The 27,120-nt window shown below is 38.8% G+C and overlaps 1 protein-coding gene across 2 annotated transcripts in view; it reads right to left on the bottom strand.

The window, feature by feature from the left end:
- Window positions 1–27,120, bottom strand: part of FBN1 (fibrillin 1) — a 155,206-nt gene that overhangs the window by 51,158 nt on the left and 76,928 nt on the right. For both annotated transcript variants that reach the window (XM_086471589.1, XM_086471590.1), the window contains exons 14-29: window positions 26,012–26,134; window positions 21,092–21,214; window positions 19,713–19,865; window positions 17,109–17,162; window positions 16,068–16,193; window positions 12,771–12,896; window positions 12,002–12,121; window positions 10,729–10,866; window positions 9,683–9,733; window positions 7,010–7,135; window positions 5,961–6,185; window positions 4,584–4,709; window positions 4,363–4,491; window positions 3,742–3,867; window positions 3,480–3,605; window positions 2,473–2,595 (exon numbers count right to left, since the gene is read on the bottom strand). In XM_086471589.1, coding sequence (XP_086327715.1) covers window positions 2,473–2,595; window positions 3,480–3,605; window positions 3,742–3,867; window positions 4,363–4,491; window positions 4,584–4,709; window positions 5,961–6,185; window positions 7,010–7,135; window positions 9,683–9,733; window positions 10,729–10,866; window positions 12,002–12,121; window positions 12,771–12,896; window positions 16,068–16,193; window positions 17,109–17,162; window positions 19,713–19,865; window positions 21,092–21,214; window positions 26,012–26,134 — 1,995 coding nt within the window. The remainder of the gene's footprint in view (window positions 1–2,472; window positions 2,596–3,479; window positions 3,606–3,741; window positions 3,868–4,362; window positions 4,492–4,583; window positions 4,710–5,960; window positions 6,186–7,009; window positions 7,136–9,682; window positions 9,734–10,728; window positions 10,867–12,001; window positions 12,122–12,770; window positions 12,897–16,067; window positions 16,194–17,108; window positions 17,163–19,712; window positions 19,866–21,091; window positions 21,215–26,011; window positions 26,135–27,120) is intronic.

Genomic DNA, 27,120 nt, shown 5'->3' with positions numbered 1-27,120 from the left:
ACTGTACCGATTTCGCAGTTGGGGGAAAATCAGCTGACAAAGAACCTGTTGTTTCTCCTAATTGTGCTGATTATTTATGCATAACCTCACCAATTTAAACCTGACCTACCACTGAACTGAACAGCATTCTTACCAGCTCAATTATCAAGAAATACATTCCCTAATGGCTTCCAGCTTTGTGTGATGTTAAAGATAAAAGACATGTTCACACAGAGAGCAAACTGAAAATGTAAAATAGGTGTTTCACATACTCAGGTCACAGTGCTACTATATCTTGTGCCATGCACAAACATCTAACACAGTAAAACCAGATATTGTGCAATGAGTAGAAAATGTCACATTTTTTTCTTATTTTTCACTCAGTTTGTGCAGAGGCAAAATTTCACCATGCAGATTTTAAATATTCACCAGATGTTTATATAGGTAATTACCATCTCCAAGAGAAGGCAGCAGTATTTTTAGATACTAAAAGGGCGGTGAAGATGACCCCTCACATGTCTGGATATTTTCTTAGGTAGAGTTTGACTTGACACCCAAAGATGTGTCACGTTTCTGCTATTTAAACCTTATTATGTGTTGGCTATTGCATTCAGGTCTTTCTTTGAGGACAGTATGAAAACGAATAGCTAATAGCTATTACCACCTGGCCTTTGAATGAAATTCTATTTTTCAGAATCAAGGCAGGATATGAATATGCAAAAATTCACAACTAAAATCAGATGCTTTTTTATTCCTCAACCAGGTATGATCCGACTACAAACTTCTACGGACACATTTATGGTCAAATGAATGGGTAGAAAAACCCACTGAGAATCCATCCCCTCCACACAGCAAAGGCAATTGCTTCCTCCCTTTTAATTTTGAGAAGGAAAGATGACAGTTTTCTATTCCATATGCAGGAAGGTGCTCTAAACGATCCGCTCTGGTTTTGTGTTTAGAGATGTCTTTGGGTGGCTAAGGGCAAGCAGGAGTAAAGCACAGAACTGTTTCTAGCCAGTAGACTGGAGATCCCTAAGTCTGTCCAAGTATACACTTGGGTCATTTGGTCCCAAGTCAAGCCAAGAACACGAAAAAAGAAAAGTGGCTCAGAGACACTGCTCCCCCTCTCCTCTCTCCCCTCTCCTGTCCCTCTAATCCTGTCACTTGGGTTTAGATTTTGGCTGAGGCACAATTTTGATTAACTGGTTTTATTTTTTAAATAGAAAAATTAAAAAAGAGCCCCAGCACCAACGTTTGGGCAAGTTTTTGCATGAACTTGGCTTTTCTAGAAACTTGACCTAAAGCAAACTATTTCCAATCCAAATATTTTAGGTTTTGAAATACTTAATTTCAGGGCCAGTCAAATTTGCACTATTTCTACTTGATTTCTTTCTTTGAACAAGGGTCCGATGCTGAAGATTGTCTACATCTTTCTGACAGCGCAAACTACAACAGGAGGGCATACTACATTTAACTGCTTTAAGGCTCTTTTACCCTTTGGAATGGTAGCGAGTGGCCTCAGGGTAATGGAGACCCTGGCCAGAGGTCTATAAATGTTTAAAAATTCTAAATCTGAGCTCTCTCTATAAATACAAGATAGAAAACTCTCCATCTGATCAACTATAAAGGCAATTCTATTCCAAGGGATTGACCCTGTTATGTTTTTCTTGCTCTTCAAGGAGCTCTTGGATGGGACTGGCAAACAGGTGGCAAATATTCACGTGCCTCAGTGGGCCAGCAGTTGTGCAGCAAGAAGAGACGAGTAGGGTAGAGTTATCTTTCTCATAACCTATGTGAAATCAGAGAGTATAATTCACTCACTGGGATTATGACTCCCAGACTCACAAAGGAGTACACCTAACCATCATGGAGCTCTGAAAATTTTCTCACAAACCCTGTTTAGAATGCGAGAGAGCTGTTTCCTAAGAAAGATTCATACTATCCAGATTTCATTTTGTCTGAAAGTCATTCAGTTTTGAAGTAATGCAGCATACTTGCATTTGATTAAACAAAGAATTAAAAATAGGAATTTTCTTGCTTGCTTAAGAGCAGATACCACACAACCACAGAACAGGGCAGTCAGCTCCTTTTCTAGCATTTCTGTCTATTCTCTCTCCAATATAACCATACAGTACACATGCGGAGCATTTTGGCTTCTTTCCATTGACTTCAACACATTTTGGATTTGGACCTTAAGGGAGAAAATTTATCTGCTACTGAAAAAATTTGTTACGAAACCCAGAATCAACTCACACTCTTTCCGAAATTACGAAGAATCAACTCCCTTCAAAGCAATTCAGTCTGCAGTTGTCCAATCCTGATACTTTGGAGATGTTTACTTTAGAAAAAGAACTCTGCTTTCCTTGCATTAATTGCCTTTTTTTTTTTTTTACAGTATATTTGTTACAATAGCTTTAATCTTAAAAAGAAGGTCCATTTTTAAGCTATGGAAATAAACTCTTCCAGCAGAAAAGTTCTCAAAATCTCCCTTACCCGTGCACGTCCTGTGGTCTGGCATGAGTGCAAAGCCTTGTTTACAGCTACATTCATAGCTGCCCTCCGAGTTTGTGCAGAAGTTCTCACAGCCACCATTCATTATACTGCACTCATCAATATCTAAAAAAGAGAAAATTACAGTTCAAATCCACAATCCTTTTTACTTTGAAGCACATTTCAAGAACACGCTTCTGTGTCAGCTTTCCAGAACATCACCAAACCAGAATCTATACTTGATACTTGCGCACTCTTTGAACATTCAAGCATTTGCAAATATAGGCATTGGGGTGGTTGTCAGGCAAACCAGGAAGGGAAAAAGATGATACTATCTGACTGCATATACAAATATGTCTACAGTTCCCTTTCTTCATATAGAAATACCACAGTATCTGAAGGCAACAAAGCTTTTCTAAGGATTACGGGGAAAACTTATCTACTAGGTAGAATTAAAGCCAGTGGATTTTTCACATATTTCTGTGGCACAATAAAATGTATGCACTTAAGAGAGTGCATAATACATGATTTAAGAAAAATGTCATTTACAAAATGTGGCTTTAAGGAAATAGTTACTGGAAAGGCCCTAGATTTGAGACAATTGCAGATCAAATTAGGAAAAATTCAACTGAACCACATGATTCTACTCCATGGTCTGTCAGGCTGCTGATTTTTAATTAAATATAGAACTCAGGATTTAACAATCTATTCGCTCTTAATTATCAGTCTGAAGTCTTAGGCCATTTAAAATAGTAGCTATTTTACGCATCAACTGATTTACTAGAGAAAACAAGCTATTATACAGTTAACTGTAGCGCTGCCATAATTTCATTCATTCCTCGCAATAATGGGTGTGCACCTTTTGGGTTTTCTGCATGCTATTTTGACAGACTGTACTAGATTTTTGAATCACAGTTAAAAATGTCTTTATACAACTGCTAAAAATGAAACAATTATGTGTGTTTTATCTTCCCTATTTGCTAGAGATCCCATGTAGATTTTGTCCTTACCAATACAATATAACTTGTCAGGTGTGGACTGATATCCAGGGTTGCAAGCACACTGATACTTTCCAATCAGGTTGACACAACGTCCATTTCGGCACAGGCTCGTGCTTAGGTCACATTCATTAATGTCTGTTGCAAAAGAAAAAGAGGAACATGGTTTAGGTCTGAATAAAAATTATATTAAAGCAAACATTGTGAATGCACGTGCAGCACAAGAGGGGTATAAAAAGCTGTGCACAATATTGATTTTGCCTGCATGTCTCACCTATACATGCAGAGATATTTGGTGATATCTGATGGCCTGGAGGACAATCGCAGCGAAAACTTCCCTCTGTGTTGATGCAGGTGCCACCTCGGCAGAGAAGAGGATTGCGTTGACACTCGTCGATGTCTGTGGGGAGAAGGGAAGGCACATGACTGCTGGGGCCTGCACTGCCACAGCAGCAGCCCATCCCTCCCCATAGTCTGCTACCCATCACAGCGCTGTCTGCCTAGATCAGCTCTGGAACCCCTCCTACAGCTAGTCATCCCTTACACCACAGTGCAGCTAAAAAAAGAAAATAAATTCAAAAAAGGCTTCTTCTAAATATTAATCTACTAACTTCAAAGTTAAGGATGGTATTCCACTTAGCAGAATGGAGATTGCGGGGCTAAATTTAACATCCTGAAATCCTGACCCTTGCTCATTTATGCTTTGGCATCCTGCAGTAGCAGCGAATTCACAATTGGGGTGGAAATCAAGTTAAAGTGAGCATTAATAAAACTCACAAAATGGGAGGGACCTAAACCCAGGTGCAATCAAACCTTCAAAAAACCCACAAAATAAACAAAAAAAACATACTAGCACGTAGCATACTATTGCACATCTATGGCCTACAAAACATACCCATGCAGTTTTTCATCATCATAAATCCACTTTCGTAGCCTTCAAAACATTCACATTCAAAGTCTCCAGGGGTATTGACGCAGATGCCTTGGCCACAAAGATCAGGAGAGATGCGGCATTCATCAATATCTGTAACACAAAACACATTCACAGTATTTTCAAAGGAGCTGAGTTTTTCCTTTTCAAATCATAGTTATGAGAGATACATCTATGCAGTTTACCTGTGCAATTCCTCTCTTCAGAATCAAGGGCAAATCCACTGTCACATCTACACTTAAAACTGCCAATGGTATTTCTGCATTTTCCATGGGTACAGAGACTGGGGAACATTTTACATTCATTGATATCTAAAAACAAAACAGTAAGGACATATGATATTATCACTTCTTATGAAACCAGCGCACAAAAGAACAATGCTGACTTCAGAGCTCATTCTTTCTCATGATAATGACCTCTCCGTTTGGGAAAACTGTAGACCACACTACAGAAACTGATGCTGACTTCCACCTAACCAACAATGTAGACACTCTGCACTGGAACTGCCAAAAGCACTTTCTGCCATGAACTGGTATTAGCCTCCCCTTTTTGTCCTGCAGGATCTGATCTGCAGCTCACTGAAGTCAACAGTAAGTTTTCAGTGGACAGGATCAAACCTACAAGGGCAAAGGCAGCTTCCAAAAGAACCATTCTGCCCTCTGGTTTCTGAGAAAAACATGTGACTTCCATGAGTCACAGAAAACATAACGAGCATAAATAAAAGCACATGTCACTTTTCTTTATGGATAATTAATGTCTTAGTAACTGTTTATAAAACTAAGGCTGAAACTAACAACAGCAATTGTCATTCATATATATTTTCCCCTCCTTTTAGACTTCAGAATGTTTATGTTTTGGATAATCATCTTTCTTTATAAACATATTCACATCCATTTGTGCTTCTGACATTGTACAGCTTAACCCCACTGGTTTCCCTCGAAAGACATGATGCTAGGATGTCACTGTGTGATTCCCATCTAATGCTGGAAGCTTACCAATAACAGTCATAACAAGACTTCGTTTACTGTACATTAAATTCTGCTGACTTGAGCTATCATTCTGGAAACATTATTCTCTACTTCTCCAAACAGCTCCACAAGAAATTCCCCAAATTATTCACTCTCCTTTGCTTGCTCCACAGTAGAATTAAAGCTATTGCACCCTGCGCAGGTAGGAAGGATTGGTCTTTCAATACATCCAAAGCTGACTGATCAATTTGTTACAGCTCTTGTACAATGAGGTGCCAGGTTTTCAAAGATATTCCATCATCCAGAGGTGCCATTAGATGCAACACAAGAGGCAAAGTCAGGCACAATTTAACCTCTCTAGTAGAGAGACAAATTTAGTGTTCTAAGGCTGCAGTATTATATGGTATTTAATGGTGTGTGACACAGACCAAATTATCTTGCTTCTTATTCTGGTCTTAACTTTCATGAAATCTAATTAGATTTTCAAACGTGCCTTAAGATGAGTGAAGTGCCTGACTGTCACTGAAATCTCCAAACCCAAGGAATTGTCTGAGGGAAGAGTAAAAGGAAAAAGCCATCAAATGGATCACAAACCTTTAGAGAAAGGTTTCCCAGTTATCTCTATCTTCGTTGAGAACCCAGATCCTCTTGGACAAAGAGCTTCAAATTCAGGTGATCCCTTCAGAGGACACTCCTCGCACTCAAAGCCCCACGCTGCCCCCACTGAACAGCAGCAAGCATCCATTCGGTGCCGGCCTGGTATTTGTGAGGTGCATTGCTCATCTTCATGTTGCAGGTAGCAACTCTCCAAGCGAATGTCTGTTGGGCAATTGAACAATATGTTGAGAGAGAAAGAGGAAATTTAGTTTACCGCAGAGAAACCCTTTTCCAGAATCCCTTCGCAGGACAGTTTGCTTCATGTTTTTGTGGACTCAGAGGAGTGTACCAAGCGCACTGCATAATTTCTATTTTCTAATTTCCAACAGAAAAATATTAATGCTAAACTGAGAAATTGAGAGTTGAAGTAAATTTTAAAGCCTGATTCCGAAAAATGGTGTTCAACACTTGAAGTAAATTTTGGATCGGAAGAGAATTTTAAGCATTCTAGCTTACCATACCTATATACGGCCTTTTAACTACTACAAGCTACACCTTGTTCTGAGACAAATCTTAGACATTCACTGTCATACAGTGACAAAGGTGCTTTGGATGGACAGCATACAAAACTTCAATATTCTGAGGCACCCTCCATTAAGGTGTACAGTGTGGCCAGGAACACCACATCCCTCCTCAGAGGCCTGAGTCCCAGCCCACAATGGTGTCCCCACACACACTCTTCCAACCTTTGTGATTTCAGTGGGGCTGTGGATGAAGAGTGCGAAGAGCACAGATGATCTGTAGGGATTTGCCAGATGAACAATCTGGAACTAAATCAATGCTATTCACCAGCTAGCAGATGGTGATGGGCTTTAGCTACTGCCATTGGAATCTGTTCATACTCCAGTTGAACTAAGTTCATGTCCCTGATTGATTCCATTTGAAAAATACTTAAGTGGAAAAAATCATGTTCCTTACTTGTAAGAATTGCTCACCACATAGACTTGCCCTTCCCTCATAGACCTGTAAACGGAATGAATACCTACCAAGACATGTCCGTCCAGAAGCATCTAAAGTCATTCCATTGGGGCACTGGCAAACAAATGATCCCAAGGTATTGACACACTGCCCATTTGTACAGACTCCAGGAAACACCTCACATTCATTTACATCTATTTCCAAAAAAAAAGTGAATAAAAATAATCACTGAACAAATCAGAAAAAATATGAACATTCTAATGTTTGCTTTTTAGGATAAAATACAAAATCATTACATGGCCTGACAAAAATCCAAATATTTATGATTTCTCATGCAAATCATCCAGGACCAATTAATTACAGAAAACCACTGATGGTTAGAAATAATACATGTTGCTATTTGCCATTCCTACATATATTGAAATTAAACTCAAAAGTAACAAAAAAAGGGAGGGGCATTTAAAAATTGTATCAATTTTCATACTCACTGTGGGCCAAGTTTTCGAAGCAAATGGGCAAAGAAAGTCAAAGGTGAGTGCATAACGAGATGATACATTGTTCCAACAAGATTAAGTTATGCTTTATGTTTTTTAACATTTTTTAAAATTTTTGTGTTTTTAATGTTTGTGTTTTACCAGGCACACCTCTGCATGTCTGGAAACTACAACACCATTTGAAATCTGTCCCTACAACCTTGTCAGCAATTAGTAACTTTATATAGATTAAAATAAACTCCTTATGACTGCACACAGAGTTTAATTTCATTAAGTAAAGATTATATTTCTATATGTAAGCAGCACTTCCAGGTAAGGATAATTTGACTAAATGCGTTAGCTTGGCCTGAGCATAAATAAATGTTTAGTAATTTAAGTGTGGGGCCCTCCCACCAATGCTCTTTGTGAAAAGCATATGCTTCACAACCGCCTTTAGGAGAATGCCTCCGGCATTAAATATGGCCCAAGATTAAGCATGACAACTTTTAAGACGAGAGAGGATAAGAACAAGAAATGAGAAAAGAATTACTCTGAAAATCTAGAGCTGAATACTCATGTGTAGAGTAGTCAAGAAGTGGATAGGTTGGACTCGCTAAGCCTCCAGACAAAACTCCTGGTGCAAACTGACTCTGCGGCTCTCAGATCGCATGGAGCAGGGTGGAGGATAAATGTGGGGTGGACATCAGTGGCCTCTGCCCTCGAACAGATATTATAAATAAAAGGCCTATAACACTGGAAGGCAGGAAGTAAAGCCAGTGGACTATTAGAAACCACTGAAACACAGTTCACGGCCTGTGAGCAATATTCCAGCTGACAACTCCAGGGCTCACCCGTAAACTAGAGGAACGCTGCCAATTTAGTTTGCTTATTTCCTTGCACAAAGTCCATTACTCATTTTACATGGGCTGTGTATGGGAGAACTGAGTATTACCTTTTGGGAACTAAACTGACTCCCTTGTCCTGTCTCTCACTTGCCAGTAAATTTCCTAGAGATCTTCCCCTGTCTTGAAAAATGCTTACATTGGTTGAAACCCAAATACGGCTTCAGTATGTTAAAAGCAGGGGAAACTACTCTGAAAAATCTGGGGCTATCCAGGTCCCACTGAAATGACAAAGATTAAAGCATGTAGTAGATGTAATCCGAAGTGCTGGTATAGGAAATGTCTACATCTTGGAAGGATAAACTTTCCATCCCAGCAGTGTTGAAAATGTTCTAAGACTTTCCTTGTGAAGAAAGATAGGTGGGGCTGCTTTTTTTTCTCCCTTTTCTTTCACTTACACACTCCAGAAAGTGTTGCTGAGGTCAGATAAGTTATGTACAGTGGGTCTGCAGCACAGACATGCCAAAATATTCAGTCATCATTTGGAAAGCAAAGAATATGTGTGAGGGTGTTCCTCCTTTTTTTTTTTTTTTTTTGTTTTACTTTTTGTTAAGGAAAAAAACAATGTTTCTTTATGGAAGCTACATATGGGAGTAATTTTAAAAAAATATTTTAACTGCAGTGTCATGTCAGATGTTGTCAGTCAGGATGACCCACAGCAGTTTGAGACTCTCTGAGCTTCTGCATATTATGGAAATATGTGGTACTATTCCAGGGGTTCAAATCAATTCAAATGAAGATGAAATAGGGTGGGACCTTCAATTCTCACAGAACAGTATAGTCATCTCATACCAAGCAGAAAGCTACACATTTAAACAATCTTTAACCTTTTCTTTAACCAAATGTTAACTGTGTCCTGATGCCTTTTTTTTTTTTTAATAAGACAATGAAACTATGCTTTGGAACGTATGTTATTTCATATAGTGTTGCACGGAAGAAAGCAAAGGTTTATAAAAAAAAAAAAAAAAAAAGAAAGTTTCATGTGAAACACAGTCTTCAAACATTCTTTTTCTAAAGCATAGTAATGGCTTGTCATACCACTGTATCAATGATGCCATGTTTTATAACATATTTAAGATGCATACTTTGCCCAAATAGGTTACTCAGTTAAGTAAGAAGAGAGAGAACCATCTCCTTATACTGGGAGACAGTATATTTTCAAGTGTGTGAGATACACTGTGAGTATGTAGGAATGTTAGACAAATCGAAACCAAATTCATCCCTGACATAGCTCTAATGAAGTCAGTGGAACTACACAAGGTAAGAATTTGGCAGAGTGTTCCTCTATGCTAAATTAACCACTTAAATCAAAACACTGGCATTTTTTCATTCAAGCTCTGATTTATGTTAAGGCAACAATAAATACCTTCACACAATGTTCCTCTTATTCTTGAATATCCCTTTTGACATATTGGGTCTGTAAAACAAACAAAAGTGAACTTTTAGAACGCTACAGTACAAAACTCACCATTAACTTATTGTGCAAAACTGATCATGTGAAATATTATCTGGAGTTTATTGCTATGAGAAGTCTAGTGCTTAGACAGTATCTCAGTATTTTCTGAAATAACAAAGAGATAAGATGGGGCAACTACATAAACTATATAGTGTCTGCCATTATCCTCTTTTGCTTCCCATGTATTTTAGCTAGTTAATCCAAAAGTGGTTATATGATTCCTGCTTCATTCAAATCAATTAATTCATTCAACTTGATCACAGCACACTACAGCCCTATTTACCATGGATGGATGAGGATGAATTCTGCTAAGATATACACGATGAATATAACTAAAGATTTGAACAAACTAGCAGCTTTCAGCATATGAAACTAACACCATACATACATTTCTGCATTCATCAGCTCACCCCTGGGTTCCCAGCTCATCCCACAGTTCAGTCTAGTTATCAAGTAAATACGCAGAGACCTCAACCCATTTCTTGATCAACCGTATGATTTTCTCCAGGTCATCAGTTAATCTACAGAGTATAACAACAAGGGCTACTCCCTCTCCTCCCTCCATTACCACACCAAAAATCCATTTGTTGCAAATATTTTCTTGGGAGCTCTGGGGAACATGCATCTATTGCTACATCATTAGGAACTCTAGATCACTAATTATGACAAACCATGCTAAAGTAATGCTGCAAGTTACAGACTGTAGGTGTGGTCCCTTCCCTTCAGAATTCAAACTTGTAAAATGTTTACTGTAAGATCCAGAGTTAGAACCTTCTATAGCTACATGCTACCTCTCAAATATGAAGACTTCTCTTTTTCAAACAGAATAAGGAATGAGTGCTTGATAATAGAACAAGTAATTTGTCTAGCCTGTACCCAAACTTCTCTGACAATAATCTGGACCAACATCAGAACAGGAAAAATCCTAGATTCCTGAGGAAAATGAACAGCGTTACCTCGTTCACACGGTGTACATGGGCTTCCCCAAGCAGCACCCAGTGAGGAACAGCATTGGGACTTCAGAGTTGCTCCATTGATATTTATTTCACATCTTCCATCCACTATGTTCTGCCAACAGGTACCCTTAACAGTTTCTGTTTGGAAAAAAAACACACTGTATTGTCATGCAGATTGTTTAGCATTATACATTAATATATTTGCCAACACAAGTTAACCATGACAAAGAATCATTCTTTCATTATACTCATTTCCTTACCACATCAGATCCGGATTTATTTTAAAAGCTCTTAATTCATCCTTCTCTCTGCTGGACTATGGCCTGAAATCATCACAGCACAGAGCCCTTGCAAATCCTAGTTTACGCGTATCATAGGATCATAGAATCATTAGGATGGAATGGACCTCCAAGATCATCAAGTCCAACCGTTGACCTAACAAACACCACCATGCCCACTAAACCATGTCTACAAGTGCCACATCAACAAGTTTTTTGAACACCTCCAGGGTTGGTGACTCCACCACTTCCCTGGGCAGCCTGTTCCAATGTTTGGCTACTCTTTCGGTAAAGAAATTTTTCCTAATGTCCAATCTAAACCTCCCCTGGCACAACTTGAGGCCATTTCCTCTTGTTGCTAGTAACTTGGGAGAAGAGACCGACCCCCGCCTCCCTACAACCTCCTTTCAGGTAGTTGTAGAGAGCGATAAGGTCTCCCCTCAGCCTCCTCTTCTCCAGACTAAACAACCCCAGTTCCCTCAGCCACTCCTTGTAAGACCTGTTCTCTAGACACTTCACCAGCTTTTTATGAGTCCATGGAGTATCTGAGTCACAGCATTGTCCGTGGCTGCTCTTGAGCTGGTCTGGACTGTCTGTACACAACTTACTCATGCTCCATCTCAAATAGAAAGCTGGCATTTCCAGAGAGCAGATCTTAACAACAACATGTCCACCCCTCTTGCAAGAGGAATTAAGCGGGTGAGCATAGTCCTGAAGAAGTAGTCTTAGCATTTCTGCATTTGTTACAAAAAAAAATTTCATCTCTCTCTCAAATTTGACATGGAAGTACACCACGCTCCCAAGTGCTAGTCACACTTTATGTACCCAGAGTAATGGTGAAAACAAACACTTTCTTAAGATTGTTTCTGTAACGTTTTCCACTAAATTTATCTACACAAGTTATTTTTAAGTATTTTCTAAACTTGGTGTACAACGTTTTTATGTCACTGGACATTTTCAACCAGCAAACATAAAATCTTCAGAAGGATAAATACCTATGCAGATAGTTCTGGTTGTATCCAAAGTACTTTCAGGAGAACATTCACAAGCGAAAGAGCCTGGCGTGTTTTTGCACACCCCATTAACGCACGGGTTAGATTCGCACTCATCAATATCTAGAAGAGAAACACACTCCCGTTAGTGCCAAGAAGCATTAACAAAAATACATATAGCCTTTTTCAGCTTAGGGAAAAATGGAAGAAGCTTTCCTCATAACCAGTTTTCCTGATATTCTGTTTTTCTATTATGAAACTCTTCACAATAGACTAGCGACATACGTGACTAAAGACACACATTAAAGCACTGAACTTGGAAGCAGCATCTCATTTTTCAGTGATATACAGCTATCGCCCTGCTTCGTGGTGATGGACTACCTTGTTTAAATTATCTGACACATATCCTGTCTGTAGCTCAAAAAGAGTTCAAACTAGGAGCCGCCTGGCTGTGTTCTCCACACAAGACAACAGATTTGTAACACTTGGTTCTTCTCAAGTTTTTCGCACCCTTGGCACAGTGTGGGCCCACTGTTAGTAGACAATAAGGAGAGTGCTAGCACAGACCTCATACAGGCTGTTCCATGAGGTTATCTAATGCTTTCATTTTGGCTGTGTCTCTCCTCATTCCCCTACTTCCCCATCCAATTATTTATTTATTTATTTATTTTTTTCATTTCTACACATTATATCCTCATCAAGATGCAATGTATTTCTAGCACAATCTGAGAACAATCCAAATGAATAAACCTAGGATGAAATGAAGTGTTACCTTCACATGTCTTTAGGTCAGGAGTGTATACAAATCCTTTTGGACAGGTGCAGGTGAAACTTCCAGGGGTATTTCTGCATTGCCCATTGTCACAAAGCAGCATGTTCAGTGCACATTCATCAATGTCTATAATGAAAATCAGTAACTTTATAAGAAAGAAAACATTGCTGGAATAGAAGCCAGGACAGAATTTCCCTCCCAAACAGCCACATATCATTAGATTTTGTGTACGTGGATAGAAGAAGGAGACAAAGTGGGGAGGGAGAAAGAGTGTACTCTCACATAGAACCTGCACTGTTTTTCGAATACACTAAAAGATTTCTAGATTCTTTTAGTAGACAACGGGCCTGGAATTATTTCAAATGGAAATGACCATTCCAAATAAACTAACATTAAAGATCCCAGTTACTGCATCTTCTGTCTTCATGAAAACTATAATTAAAATAATAGAAACAAGAATAGTTATATTAATTCAAACCACACAAATATTACAGGGAAAAATTAACATTTTAGTTTTGCTTTTTAAATAGGGAAAAGGAAAAAAAACCCACCTTTTTCTATATATATTTTTCTTGAACTTTTCTGAGTTTCATTCTTTAGCAGGCTGCTTTGCTTTTTTAAGAGCTCATACTTCCTTTCTACAAATATTCATAATATGTGACAGCCACACCATGGTTCAAAATAAAGCTGGGAATCACACTTTCATCTTGCCTATATTGTGGAATGGGTCTATGCAGTCTCTGATTCCCTGCAGAGCAGCCCCCACCAGTTATGCAAGAAATGAGGACAGGACTGGTTTGGAAAGGTTTGCTGGTCATCCTGGTCTTTAAATCACCATTTTTTACAAGCTGTCTCTGAACTGTCAGATGTTATGGTTAACAAGGCCAATGCAAGTCTACACTTGCTTCAGAGGTGAAAAATTTAAATAGAAATACTAGTGCTAAATTTCAAGAGCCCTTAGGAAATCTTTGGAAGAGCTGTGGTCATTAAAGAAAAGTTGCAAGATGGCAATGGGCCATGAACAGCAGGTGAAGACCAGGAGAGACCCCAAGAGCAGACAGGAACAATTGGCTAAGTCACAGAGGCCTCAGAAAGTGTTGAGAGAAGTTGGGAAGACTGTGAGGGTCAGTGCAGCAGCTGGGAACAGCAAAAGCGCTAGGAAAAGCAGGGAGATTTGCAGAATAAAACAGACCGTGTGGGAAGCTTCACAGGAGTTCAGAAAAAATTGAGAGAGGGCCAGGTGGAACATTAGGGAAGAATGGGAAACAGCTGTGATGGAGCATGGATGTGGGCTGCAACAGGGTGGGCTGGGGAGCAGCTGGAAAACTCACAGATGGATGGGGAGAAGAGAAGGGATGCCATAAGTTATGGGCAGACACTGAAATGGGACATAGATAACTAAAGCCAAAGAAGGAAATGGGAAAATGGGTTGAATTACAGCATGACTTTTATCAAAGATACATCAACTCTTATTTTTTAAAAAATAAGATAGTGGATAGTTTAGACTGGAATAAACCTAAATAGCTTAAGTCATTTGTATTAAGTAGAGAATACAGAACCCAAATAAAATTATTATGTAAGGTGGAGATAACAGGAAGGAATTTAAGAACTTTAAGGTGGTTCCAGAGATGGCTGAAGGAGAGATTACAGTAGGTTATACTAAAAAGGGGAGTAATCACAATGGAGAGAGGTTATTAGCAATGCCTTTCAGGGATCAGTCTTGGGACTGGTCCTACAACATATTCTGCAATGCAGAAATAAAAAATGAATGGGATTAAAAATTGTGGACAACACTAAGCTGGAAGTTATTACCAATTCAGAGAATCATGCAAGACTTAACTAATCTTGGCAATGTGAATGAGAGAAATAAAATGAAATATAATCACCAAAATTCAAAACCTTGCGATTAGGGACCAATAACAATAACATGCTATAAACCAGAACTCATCAGTTGAAGGCTATCAAGAAAACTCTAGATGTTAGAGGTTGACTTTGATCCCAAAGTATAACATGTATTGAGAAAAGACTAACGCACTCTAGAATCAGTTTAGGCAGGATACTCCTAGGGACAATGGAGAACTGCTGGTACCACTATACAAGGCACTGGTCAGACCCCATCAAAACACTGTATGTTGGTCAGATCAGTCGTGTTCTAGAGAAGGCTGCAGCCTCTGCTTTTATGAAAAGACTGAAAGTGTGGATTTGGATAGTTAAGCCAACAGTGTCTGAGAAAGGATATGATGATTCTTTAAAAATACTTTGGGGATAAGTGCTGACATGGTGCTAAGTCAAAGGATAATATTAGTACAACATCAACTGGTAATAAAATGGTCACAAATAAATTTTAACAGGAAACCAGAAGAAATCTCTAATCAGTTGTGCAAAGGAGGTCTGGAACAACACACCAGTGCAGGAGTGGAAGAAAGGAATCTAAAGGGTTTTAAGTTATGAGCTCTCAATGGGACCATGTAAAGGAACAAGAGATTTGCCAGAATTAAAATTTGTAACAGGAATCTGCAAGCATCTGATGGATTCTTCTTACATCCCAGATAGTGCGAGGAGAGACTGGACTGCTACTTATTTGAATTCTTTTTATCCCATGCCACATTGCTTCCACTAGTCACCTCTAAGGAGCAAGAAGAACTTATTTCACCTTTTCTGTGATGAAAAATTTGGCTTTAGATTTTTTTCACTTGTACAGCCCAGGAAATCATCCCTAGCTAGAGACACCATACCATCAGATTCTGCTGGTGCTTCCAATGACCCTAAATTTTCCTGTGTCTGGCCAGTACACTTAACACAGTTAAACCAAAAGCCCTGAAAGTCGAAAGCAAATTTTCCCCAAGGTCAGAGTTGGGAGAAACTATGTAAGCCTTCTGTAGCATATGCGATGCTTATCTTCTTACGATCAGCTGGAAGCTTTACCTAAATCCCCTGCTCTTGGAGGCACCTAGCACAATGGTGATCCTAGACCTCTCCTGTGGTGTATTGTAATTGCAGGATCTGACTGCTTTTGATTTTGAGAAACATTGGTACTGCAGGGTGCACATTCAGTGGACTTAACTGAACTGGATGTTTATTGCCTAGTTGCCAGTGATTTAAGTCACTGACAGCAATGGTCTCTTACAGTGCCACATTGAGCATTGCAAAGCACTGAAATTAAAACAAGAATTCACCAGAAACATCCAGAAATATCAGAAGAGCAGCTAGTGGAACTGATGAAACACCAGAAAAAAAGGTGAAAGAGGATAAAAACAAGCATCAAACTTCAAAATGAAAAATGGGATTTTTTCATACCAATGCAGTTTTTCCCAGTTGAATCCACTTCATATCCAGGGTTACAAATACATTTGTATGTTCCATGCAGATTCTCACATCTTCCATTTGGACAGAGATCGGTATCCAGTAAGCACTCATTAATATCTACATAAAGGTTAACAAAAACGAACAAACAAAAAACAAAACACAAAAACAAACTCAGAGTCAGTTGTTGAGGGGTTGTGGTGGTTAGTTCTCCAAACTGGAAAAAGATACATTTTCAATATCACTAACATTGGCTGCTCCATGTTTATAATCACATAGTTCTGATTAGGGAATTCACATCTAAATATTCACACTCAGGAGAAAAGCAGCATTCTTTTCACACTGCTTTAAGACCATCTCTAGCCCACAGACATTTAAGAGACTTGCAACTGTAGGTAAGAACTGGGATATTAAACTGCGGTCTTATGTTTAGAGAGGTGCATGTGCTAACACCCCCATGTATCTCCTGATTCATAGCATTTCCAGATAGCATCACTCTCTAAAGCATGAGCATCCCTCCTTTCTGAATGCTTTGCCCTCTCTACTGCCAGCAAATCTACTAGAGAGCATTGGCTGACATTAGTTTGCAGGTTCACAGTTATACGACTACAAAGCTTTTATTGTAGTCATTTGCTCCTTCTCTGTAATTAACCAAACTCTGTCAGCCTGGCCTTTTTGACAGATTAAAACCTGTGAGGAAGCTCAGTGTTCAACATGGCTTTATTCTTCAGGATGATTTCAGCTGAAACATGCAAATATCACTTATGTATCTGATTTTAAAGTCATATAGGTAATAACACTTCTCACAAATTTGACATTATTTTATAACAGCACTCACATAGATTCCATTGCATAAACCAGAGAGGGCTCTACTCATTCCATCCTAAATTATTCTAATGAGCTGCAAACAGCCAGCTGAATAAGCCTTCCTCCCATTCTTTCCTGCCACCATCCCCTTGTCTAACAAATCAAGGATATCAAGGTAACACTTTTAGCCAGAACTGCTATAGTTTGAATTACATTAGGTGATCTTACCATTTCCTCCTGCAGTCATACCAGTTCCACTGCTGCACAGAGCCTGATATTCAGCTGCAAAAAATATTAAAATACTTACTGGAATATTCTTTCTTAGCTCATTGCTTTCAGCATCAATGCTTACAACATACAATTAATTATTCAAATGAAAGTACATGCCTTTCAATTATTCTAAAAACATCAATAGCCTCACAGTGTTCTGAACCTGTGACACATTTTAGCAGATTCAGGGTCTGCATCTACTCACAAAGATGGATACTCATCCAAAAACTTCACATGGTGTAATGGGTCTGCCTGAGATGCATGGCTCTTCTACACAAACGAACCATAACATATTCACAGCAAGATTCTCCAGAACTGCTATGTCCAAGCCCTTGCTCAAGGCGCATACTCAAAGCAATCAAGAAATAGAAAAAGTTTTCCTATAAATCTAGACCATATTTAACTCCACTTAGCAGGAGCGTCTTCAAGATTTCATAGCAGATCAAGGATCTCTTATACTCAAAAAAAAAAAAAAAAATTAAAATATGTATTGAAGTATCTCAAATGTCTCAATTACCACTGGGTTCAAGTTCTTCTTTTGAGTTCAGAACAATTACCAGAATAAACTGACAGCCAGATCAGCATTAATTGGTCAGCATCCGATATATTTGCAGTTTAATAACTTCCCAAATAATTACATTTCTAAAATTAATAAATATCAAAAATATTTATGGAATTAGCTGTCTTCTCTTTAAGGCAAATCTCATGCAACACATCTCCCAATATTATCATAACCAGCAAATTAATACGTATCCTTGCTTGAATCAAATCATCACTGCCACTCAATGTGAAAGCAGACCTGCTCTTGACATGCATCAGCATAACCTTTATTCTAGAATGGCAGAAACATCTGCAAAGAGCTTCTGAGGAGCACAGACCCAAATGACTTCCTTTCAGGAATTTTTTTCACTCTCTCTGCTACAATGCCCCTCTCTAAGAAATCTTCTCTTTCCCTCCCCCACTCAAACTCTGAAGAAATGCTACACTTCATCCTGCGTGAGATGGTATGGCATTTTTTTAACAATTGAAGAGGTGGGCAAAATAACACAGGAAAAGTAGCTTCCACATATGTAAAAGTTCTGCTACAGTAATTCAAATATAAAACAGAAGTCAATGATACAGAGTCCAACATTTACAAAAGATTTCAACTCTACTGTACAATAAGAAGGGCCCAAAGGTATCAGCAGAGGCTGCTGGAAAGGCTCCTTCCTGTTCTGCTAACATTTCTGTGGTGTTTTGCTATTCTAAACAACATAGCATGCTATAAAATGGTGGTCAGCAATTCCTGCTGAAGAGCTCACATCAGCTCAACCAGCCTAATGTGTTACAACTGGTTTTGTCTCCCTAATGGTTTTCATAAAGCTATCCAGTTAAAACTGAGACTTAAAAAATAGATTTAAAATTATTTTTGCCCTCAAAGCAGATATGATGTTAGTATGAGATGCTTTGGAGTACATATCGAATGGCGTATTTTGTTTACATGCAACAACAAATTTGCTGAGTGAGAAGAATCACTCAACAAAGTTGGGCTTCAAACTAGCTCCCTGCAGTCAGTCACCTCCATGAAACCAGGGTCTCTTTATTTACTGGCTTCACGACAAGGACTGTATCATCACAGTCTTCTTGGAAGAAGTGCTTTCCTTAAAGCAGATTCTGCCCGTGAGAATGATTATGATTGCTTTGTTGCCAGAGAGAAGTTATGTTCCAGACAACTTCGCTTGGTGGGGATTTCAATGAGAGACTCAAGTATTCTCAACTGACTTAACTGGACATTTGTTTCCGCATTGACTATCCAAAGGCTAGTTACCATATAAACAATTCCAGATCACTTGAAGGATATAGAATTCAGGCAGAAAATATCTGACTGACAGGTGTACATAAGGATCTGAATACATTAACCACTCGTGATGTCTCCATTAATAACTTGAGCTCAATATCATATTTTTTGTTATCCACAACTATCAAAATAAGAGTTTGTTGTTTGAAAATCTGTTTTAATATGTGTAACAACTCTGGACCCAGATATTGACATTTACTGTTGCCTCAATAAATTCTCTCCTGTATTAGAACTATAGAACCATAGAACAGTTATGTCTGGAAGAGACCTTCAAGAACTTCGAGTCCAACCTTTGTCCTAGCTCTATCAACACCACTAAACCATGTCCCTAAGTACAATATCTACCCATCTCTTACATACCTCCAGGGATGGTGACTCCACCACCTCCCTGGGCAGGCTGTTCCAATGCCTTACAATCCTTTCAGTAAAGAAATTCTTCCTAATATCCAGCCTGAACCTCCTCTGGTGCAGCTTAAGTCCATTTCCCCTTGTTCTATCACTTGTTACCAGGGAGAAGAGACCGACCCCCACCTCGCTACAACTTCTCTTCTTATTCTTCCAACATGCAAAATAGCAGATTATTCAAAATATATAACATGTTATACAACAATTTAACCCTCCTGATTTAGGGTGCAATGTTAATACAAAACTGTATTTTACCTTTCTAAACACAGTTTATCAACATAAAGCTTAGATTAGAATATGCACCAGTAAATACACCGTACCTGAATTTTGTGCTGGGCAGGGCTGACAAGGCTCCCCAAAGGCGTAGTCAGTGCTGGCACAACAGCACTCTGATTTTGTAACTGCACCGGTTAACGGTCTCACACATTGTCCTCTCTTGTAGCCACCATAGCACGTGCTTCGCATATGTGTGTCTGAGGAAAGAAATCTCTCTTAATCCTGCTGTAGCCAACTATACTGCCATAAATTACAACAAGTATTAAATGTAGCTTGGCTGTCAAAAAATAGCTGTCAAAAGAGCTGTCAAAATAGCTGTCAAAAAACCCCATCTTTCCCTATTCCCCTATGCTTTTCACCCACCTATACCCTCACGCTACTCAGGACAGGAAATTCTTCTCCCTCGTGCTCCTAAGAGTTCGGACACATAAACTAGTTACTGCATTTGACAACTTAACATGCATTAGTGAACTACTAAGGAACAATCAATACTTAACCTTAAACTAGCAAGAAGCCACAGGGAAAAGGCACAAAGTCTCTGCCATGTGACAGGGACATTACTCCTTTGTAACTTGACAGGCCCAGCAGCAGGATCTCCGAGGTAGAACCAACTATATCCCAAAACTTCTGAAAAAACTCAGTACTGTTTACTTTATTCTTAGAGTTAGAGGACTGATTCGATTTTAACAAGAAGTATTTTCTCTCTCTCTCCCAACCTTGTTAGTTGTTAGTTATGTGCTGAAATCACTACTGTGCAACACCCTGAATTAAACCCTCTAACGCCGCACTAAAACTTTTGTTTTCATTTTATACCGGAAAAAAGGCAGAATGACAGAAAAATAAAAACTTGCATAAGGAATAGGTCACAAAATATGCTGTCATTAAAAAAAAATTAATCTTTCTTTGCTTGTAAAAAAAAAAACAAACACAAAGAAAAAGTCAGTAATACTATTCCAATGCATAAGATTTAAAATGCTTATCTTTTCAGGGGTGACATTTCTTGCTTTTAAAAAACTGGACTATAGTGGCTGTCAGACATGTTAGAATTTTAAAATCAAACACCTCTAACATCTTTCACTTGTCAAGAAACAGGCAGAAGTAGAAAAACTGATATATCCCACTTTAAAACTGATACAGCACTACTCACCTCCAGCAGCACTATGCTCTATAGTCTACCTGACCTTGTGATTTGGCCCACGCAATTTTTTCTCTTTAAACACAAACAAAAAGAAAAAAAGAGCAAAATGGGCTATTACAGTAAATATCACAAAGCTGTTAGTGTCCACTATAACTACCACCCACCAATCCATGAAAAAACGGTAAATTCTACATTCAGACTTGATCTGTCCTTCCATGGTCTGTCCATCCATTAGTGACTTAACATCGGTTAATTGTGACTCACCGCACATTAAGCTTGTCTTACCGACACACACGCGTCCATCCAGTCCTACTGCAAGGCCAGGGAAGCATTCACATCTGAAAGAGCCATCAGTGTTCACACAGCGCCCGTTCATGCATATTCCAGCTGTCTCACACTCATCAATGTCTGTTGGAGAACAGAATGAGCTTTATTAGAAATTAAATCACATAGTGTTCAATGCCTGGCTGAAACTTGCATTTGTGCGGCTTATTTTCAATGTATTCTATAGAAAAATATAAAGTGTAAATGGAAACTAGTTCTAGTAAAGGTTTTATTAGGAATAATTTCTGTGAAACAGAAGAAGAAAATTCAAAATTCAGGAGAAATAAACAGAACAAAACAATTTTGCTCTCCTTGGAGAGTGAAAAGGGACTACTCTTTTCCTAACATGTTCCCAAGAGGTAAATATTCTGATTTAAGGGTCATTCAGGCAAAAACATAATTGGAGGAAGGAGGAAACTGTGACTGCTAAGACAAAGGACTTCTGTGGTGTGTAAGAGGGCATTCCCTTTCTATGCTAATAGTTAGTTCATGCGCTAAGAAATCAGCCCAAGTTTAATCTTTCACCCCCACTACAAGGTGCCTTCACAGAGCCACCAAAGAATTTCCCTTCCTCGTGCTGTGGGTTCAGTTTTTGGAAGCATATCTGAAACTCCACAGTCAGACCCTGCCCGCATGTAGTGTCCCTCTGGTGATCTGCATGACAATTAGGTTTTCCTATCAGAAGCTCATTACAGCCCATTTTATAAACTTTCAATGGACAGACTGCACTCCAGTCTTGAAAGGAATTTGTTAATGATTTGGGCCCTGAGCAATTGCTGAGCACAAGCTACCATCTTTGACCAACAATAGTACATTGTACAATAAGGCCCTTAGCAATGAAATACAAGAATGAAGCCTTATAATTTTAGGCTATCACAAAGGGACGTTAAATTGGTGAAAAAATTTACATAGGCTGCATATCCTGTTAATAGTAAGATCATTCTGTAGACACAGAGAGCATGCCATGATTTTATAAGTGATGAAGAAAAGGATGTTTAAAGTATTGTTTGGAAGTATGTATAACCTTCATAAAATAATCACTTCATAACAACTCTCCATAATATATACAAGACACAGTGTGTGTGACAATTTCCTTTTTTCTGACCTTAAAAGGGCAAATTGAGAGTGAAACACCTCTGTGTTTTACTTAGTTTGTGTTGTTTGGCATAAAACATGGCTTGTATGATCCAAGATTCCTTTTTCAAACTGCATTTTAAAATAGAAGTTATATTTAAGTACATGGGCTCAATTCATTTCTACTTCATCCTGCAATCTTTTGTTCTGTTTCAGACAAATCTTAAATGCTTTTCCCACTTTAAATTTAGTCCTTACTCACTGTAAGTAAAAACAGAGTTAGGACTTCAAAATCTGCCCATACTATCTAGCAGTGTAGACTGTTATTTGTTAGACAACACTGAACTCCTTTGAGAGATACAAGTTCCCCTACAAGAAAAAAAAAATAAATAAAAAACTAACTTTCCTTTAAGGTTACTTATAGAAATAGAAAGGCAAAGTTACTTTTTTCCTTTCCCTGTAGTTCATTTTTTAAAAAGATTTTGTAAGCTAGTAAGGAGTGAAATGTGTAATCCATATTCTTTTGCACTCATTTACAAATGCGTTGAAAATACTGTTATAGATTTTTTTGAGAAAAGTGGGCCAATTAGAATCCACAGATCAGCTGAAAACTTGGCTCCAGTAAAGATGGGGTAAAAAGCCTCCATTTTTACCAGGGCTGAGATTCCACACAGTAAATCAACTGCACATGCAGGCATAAAGTCCAAATTTCTAACCTTGACAAGGCTCCGCTCTCTTCTGTGGTAAAAGTTGCCATTTGGACAACTTCAAAAATACTCATTTTTCTGACTTTTGCCAGAATACCTCAACCTGGTTCTGGAAAACCAACTAATGGGCTCATTCTCCATGTCCAATGAGTTTTTGCCTTTTCTGCATAGTTTGCTTAGTAGTGCCAGCTGGGTACATTAAGTCCTCCAATTTTAACCAGGAAAAATTTACTCAGACTACTAAACCACCACTTTTAGTTGCCTTGCAATAGCTTTTAATCTGGGGAATTCCTGTTTGGTCTAAAGACCAAACAACGTATGGAACAGAAATAATGCTTTAAACCTCTGCCTGCCTAATGTAAGTATTTCTGAAAAATCATCAGGAAATCATCAGCAAAAGAAGCTAATGGTGAATAAGTTTAGTATGTCTTGTATTACAGGGAATACACAAGACTACGGTTTAACATTCTTTTTTGGCATGTTACTTCATAAAGCCTGAGTGGAATTTTTTACCAGACAGCCAAGCATATGCCCGTACTTATACTTAAATTCCAATTATATGGAACTAAGTGTGAATTACAGTATCCCCAACTTTGGGTTAGAAATTCTTCTTAATAGTTCAAATTTAGCTTAGAGTGCATCAAATGAGATGTTTATAGGAGTAATGTGTTGCACATCACAATTCTTACATTACCTAAATAGTCAGGCAGGTAGACAATTTGCTGCAAAAATGTCAGTTTGTGCATACACACATTTCCAATATCCCTGAGCACTAACTTCATGTGCAAGCATGAGCTTAGAGTTTAAGCTTGTGTAAGATCTTAATGCATTCACTTCACAAACAAATTCAGGATAGGCAGGGTGAACAGTGAGTGTTTTAAAGGCTAACCATTCTGTAGGACAGAAGCTATTTACTCTGTACATACGGTGTGTACAGAAAGGACTCAATAAGAATAAACATTGAAAAGGTATTATTCAAGATCAATCTTTTAAACTTTTACTAACTGGAGACATTTACCAGAAAGTTATGCTCTCTCTAGCCACTACATTCCTGGGAATTATTTCATGATACTTTGGGCAAATGGAAGAAATGAGACAAATATGAAGTTGGGAAAAAGTGTAATTTGGGTGTCAAGGTCTCAAAATCTGGATTGATTTTGACCCAACAGCAATTTTAACACGTAATGAATGTTTGCACGCTCATTCATAGAGAACAAGGCTTACTGTAAGTGTTGAAAAGCAGTGGGAGAAATCCTTCATTCTACTATAAGATCTGTTCCAACTTTCAGTAGGAATCAGTTGAGTTGCCTGCAATTTTGGATAATTTTCAAATATTCTTCCTTTGATGCACTGAAGTAACATTTCTCTAGGGCCAGAAACCCCTTTTTGGCTGTATCCATGCTCCTGTTTAGCCAGGAGGCATGTAACAGAGGTTGTGAAGTTGAGTATCATTTGTTTTTCAGTAGTCTGAAGCAATTTACATACCATCTTCTTGGATGGCATTTCAGTGCACAGACTGATGCAAAATAAAAAAAAAAAAAAAAAAGAAAGAAAAAATACCAAAAGATGCTCAAGGCAAAAAACCAAGATGAGCATTTGGGCTGAGCTTGCATCAGCAAGTCACATTCCCACTAACGACACAGACAGCAGCCAGTGCTCTTTGGGAACACGACCAGCTGATGTGCCAAGGCCTGATGGGCATCAAGTTCTTCCCTGCCAAGTCTGAGACAAAGTCTTGCTGCCGTCCCACACACAGACCAGCTGCAAAATAAGCTTTGGCAAAGCACAGACATACACCTACCACTTGGAAAACAGGTAAGATCAGAAATAAAGCTGATTGCTCTAAGTGTGTGAAGCCCACAGCCAACACAGCCAACAGCTGTTAAGCTAAGGAGGCACTTGTATGGATCTGAATATTTGTTCATTTGAGAAACTAAAGAAAAATTCATTCTCCCAATCAAAACAACTCTGTTACAAAGCAAGAACGGGGTCATCTCACTAGAAATACATGATTCCCCCACCTGAACGCTGGGTAGCACTGCCCTGCATACCTGGTGCAAAAGTTATCAAATGCAAGAGAAGTTCTGGATGGTTTACTTGATTTATTGGCCTGGTTTGCATTTAAAGTGTAAGTCTAGACATCACTCAGTTGAGATCTAAGACTTGTACAGTGTTTAAGAAGCAACGGGATCCAAATTAATTCACCTTTCATGTCTCTAACTCTCAAAATCAAGTTATTTATTCAAACATATACTTTTGTTACTGGTCTCCACAAGAAGATGCTGCTGTGTAATCCAGTGTGGCATTTTTTTAAATTTGCCAGAGTGTAAGCAAGCCCTTTTCTGCCTTGATTCCAAGAGTTAAAAGATTTTTAAATTTTTCAAAAGAAAAACCATAAGTAGCTTGGCCCAGCACTTGTTTATTCCTTATTTCGACTCCTGCTTTGTGCCTATAAAACTTGTTGAAACATGAAGATTTATACACACAAAACTTCCAGTTCCTGACAGGACTGAACGGAAACTGATGACATAATTAGCAATCAGAACACGGCAGTGTCTCCCACCGGGGGTATTGCTGAGCTAGTGCAGCAAATGGAAAAGGCAATCTTGCTGTGGTGCTCATGTCTGCATCTTGGTCACATGGGATGCCGGGCACTCCTCTGAGATGCTGTATTGACTAGGAAGGAACGCCCAGGCAGGAATGGGAGAAAAACCCAAAGAAGGCGATGAGCGAGGATATCTGGGTGGCCAAAGAAAACTCTAAAAATCCAGACACAAAAAGTAAGATATACTGAAGCCAAACTGCAGAAGACCTCACAGGCAAAATAACCTGGAGTTTAACTAGGTCAGATCACACAGTCCTCGATCAAACAGTATTTCCCACTGGCTGGTTAGGGCGGTTGCTCAACACTGTGGAAAGGACTGACTACTGTCTTGCACAATGACAAATCATTCTAGCTGATTATAAAAGCATATCTGACAAGAACTCTGCCCAGTATTTCTTGTCCCCAGACATCACTGTAAGGAAATAAGGCAATTCTTGAGGCTACCAGAGGGATATGACTCACAAGCTTTGGGAACCTGGAATTTACTAGGCTCACCTCTGCAATAGCGTCCATCAGATGCTAACTGGAACCCTGGTTTACAAATGCATTTAAAACTGCCATCTTCATTGATGCACATCCCATTGAGGCACATGTTCCTTATGCTGCATTCATCCATATCTGAAAACGTACATAATAGACACAATGCTCATAATGTTTACGTAAAAGAACTCCTACTAGTTATATCCAAAAGATAAACCTTAATTTCTTTCTTAGTTGTCAGAAGTACAGGATAATAAGAAACATACAATGAGACATACTGCACTGTCCTAGAGGATGTGTCAAAGCAACGACTTCGTTTTTTCATAATGAATCATTAACATATAAAGATATGCATCCACAAATAGCAAAGAGAACGAAAACCAGATGAGAAACTGGACAGCTTAAGAACTGCCAGTTGGTAAAAAGTGTAAAAAAGTGAGAAAGGTATGTAATTTAAGAAGGTTTGCAATCTTGATGTAAAGAGAAGCTAGGCTAGAAGCAGCCTCCCATTTGGAATGGTAAACACAATTTTATGTTGCTAAGAAGACCTGAAAGGGGAGGAGTGGGTGTTTGTGTTTGGAGTGAAAACTTCTGTAACCTCCACCAGATGAGTCAAAGATTTATGATGTGAGAGAATTCCCAGCACTGTGCTCAAGGATGCATTCTGTGGGCACTTTCATCATCAACTTCCATTTAAAATAAAACCTGCTCCCTCCCTGGATTCAGCACGACAGGTCACATAGGAGGGTACCTACTAATCATGGCTTCTTACTAGCATTATTCACCCTCTGACCTAATGGCATAGCACAAAGGATTCAAATAGGAAAAGGTGGAGGTCCCAGACACTGCTATTCTGAAGTCTGCACAGTTACTCACACAACGACCCCAAAAAAAAAAAAACGGGGGGGGGGGGGGGGGGGCAAAAAAGCAAGTACAGCAGAGAATTCTGTGCTTAATTTGAGTAAGCTTTTATATCCTCTTAGTCTTTATTTCATCCTGGCGCAAATGAAATCATTTTTGGATGTTACGTACAAAAAAAATCAGCACTATTTACCAGTTCCATCTAAAGCACTATACACAGTTACATTAAGGTATGGCAGAATGCCATGGTCTTTGCTGATTAG

This window comes from Leptosomus discolor, chromosome 11 (genome assembly GCF_034619465.1).
Source record: "Leptosomus discolor isolate bLepDis1 chromosome 11, bLepDis1.hap2, whole genome shotgun sequence".
Taxonomy (NCBI): Eukaryota; Metazoa; Chordata; class Aves; order Leptosomiformes; family Leptosomidae; genus Leptosomus; species Leptosomus discolor.
This window is presented reverse-complemented; position numbering and strand designations above follow the sequence as displayed.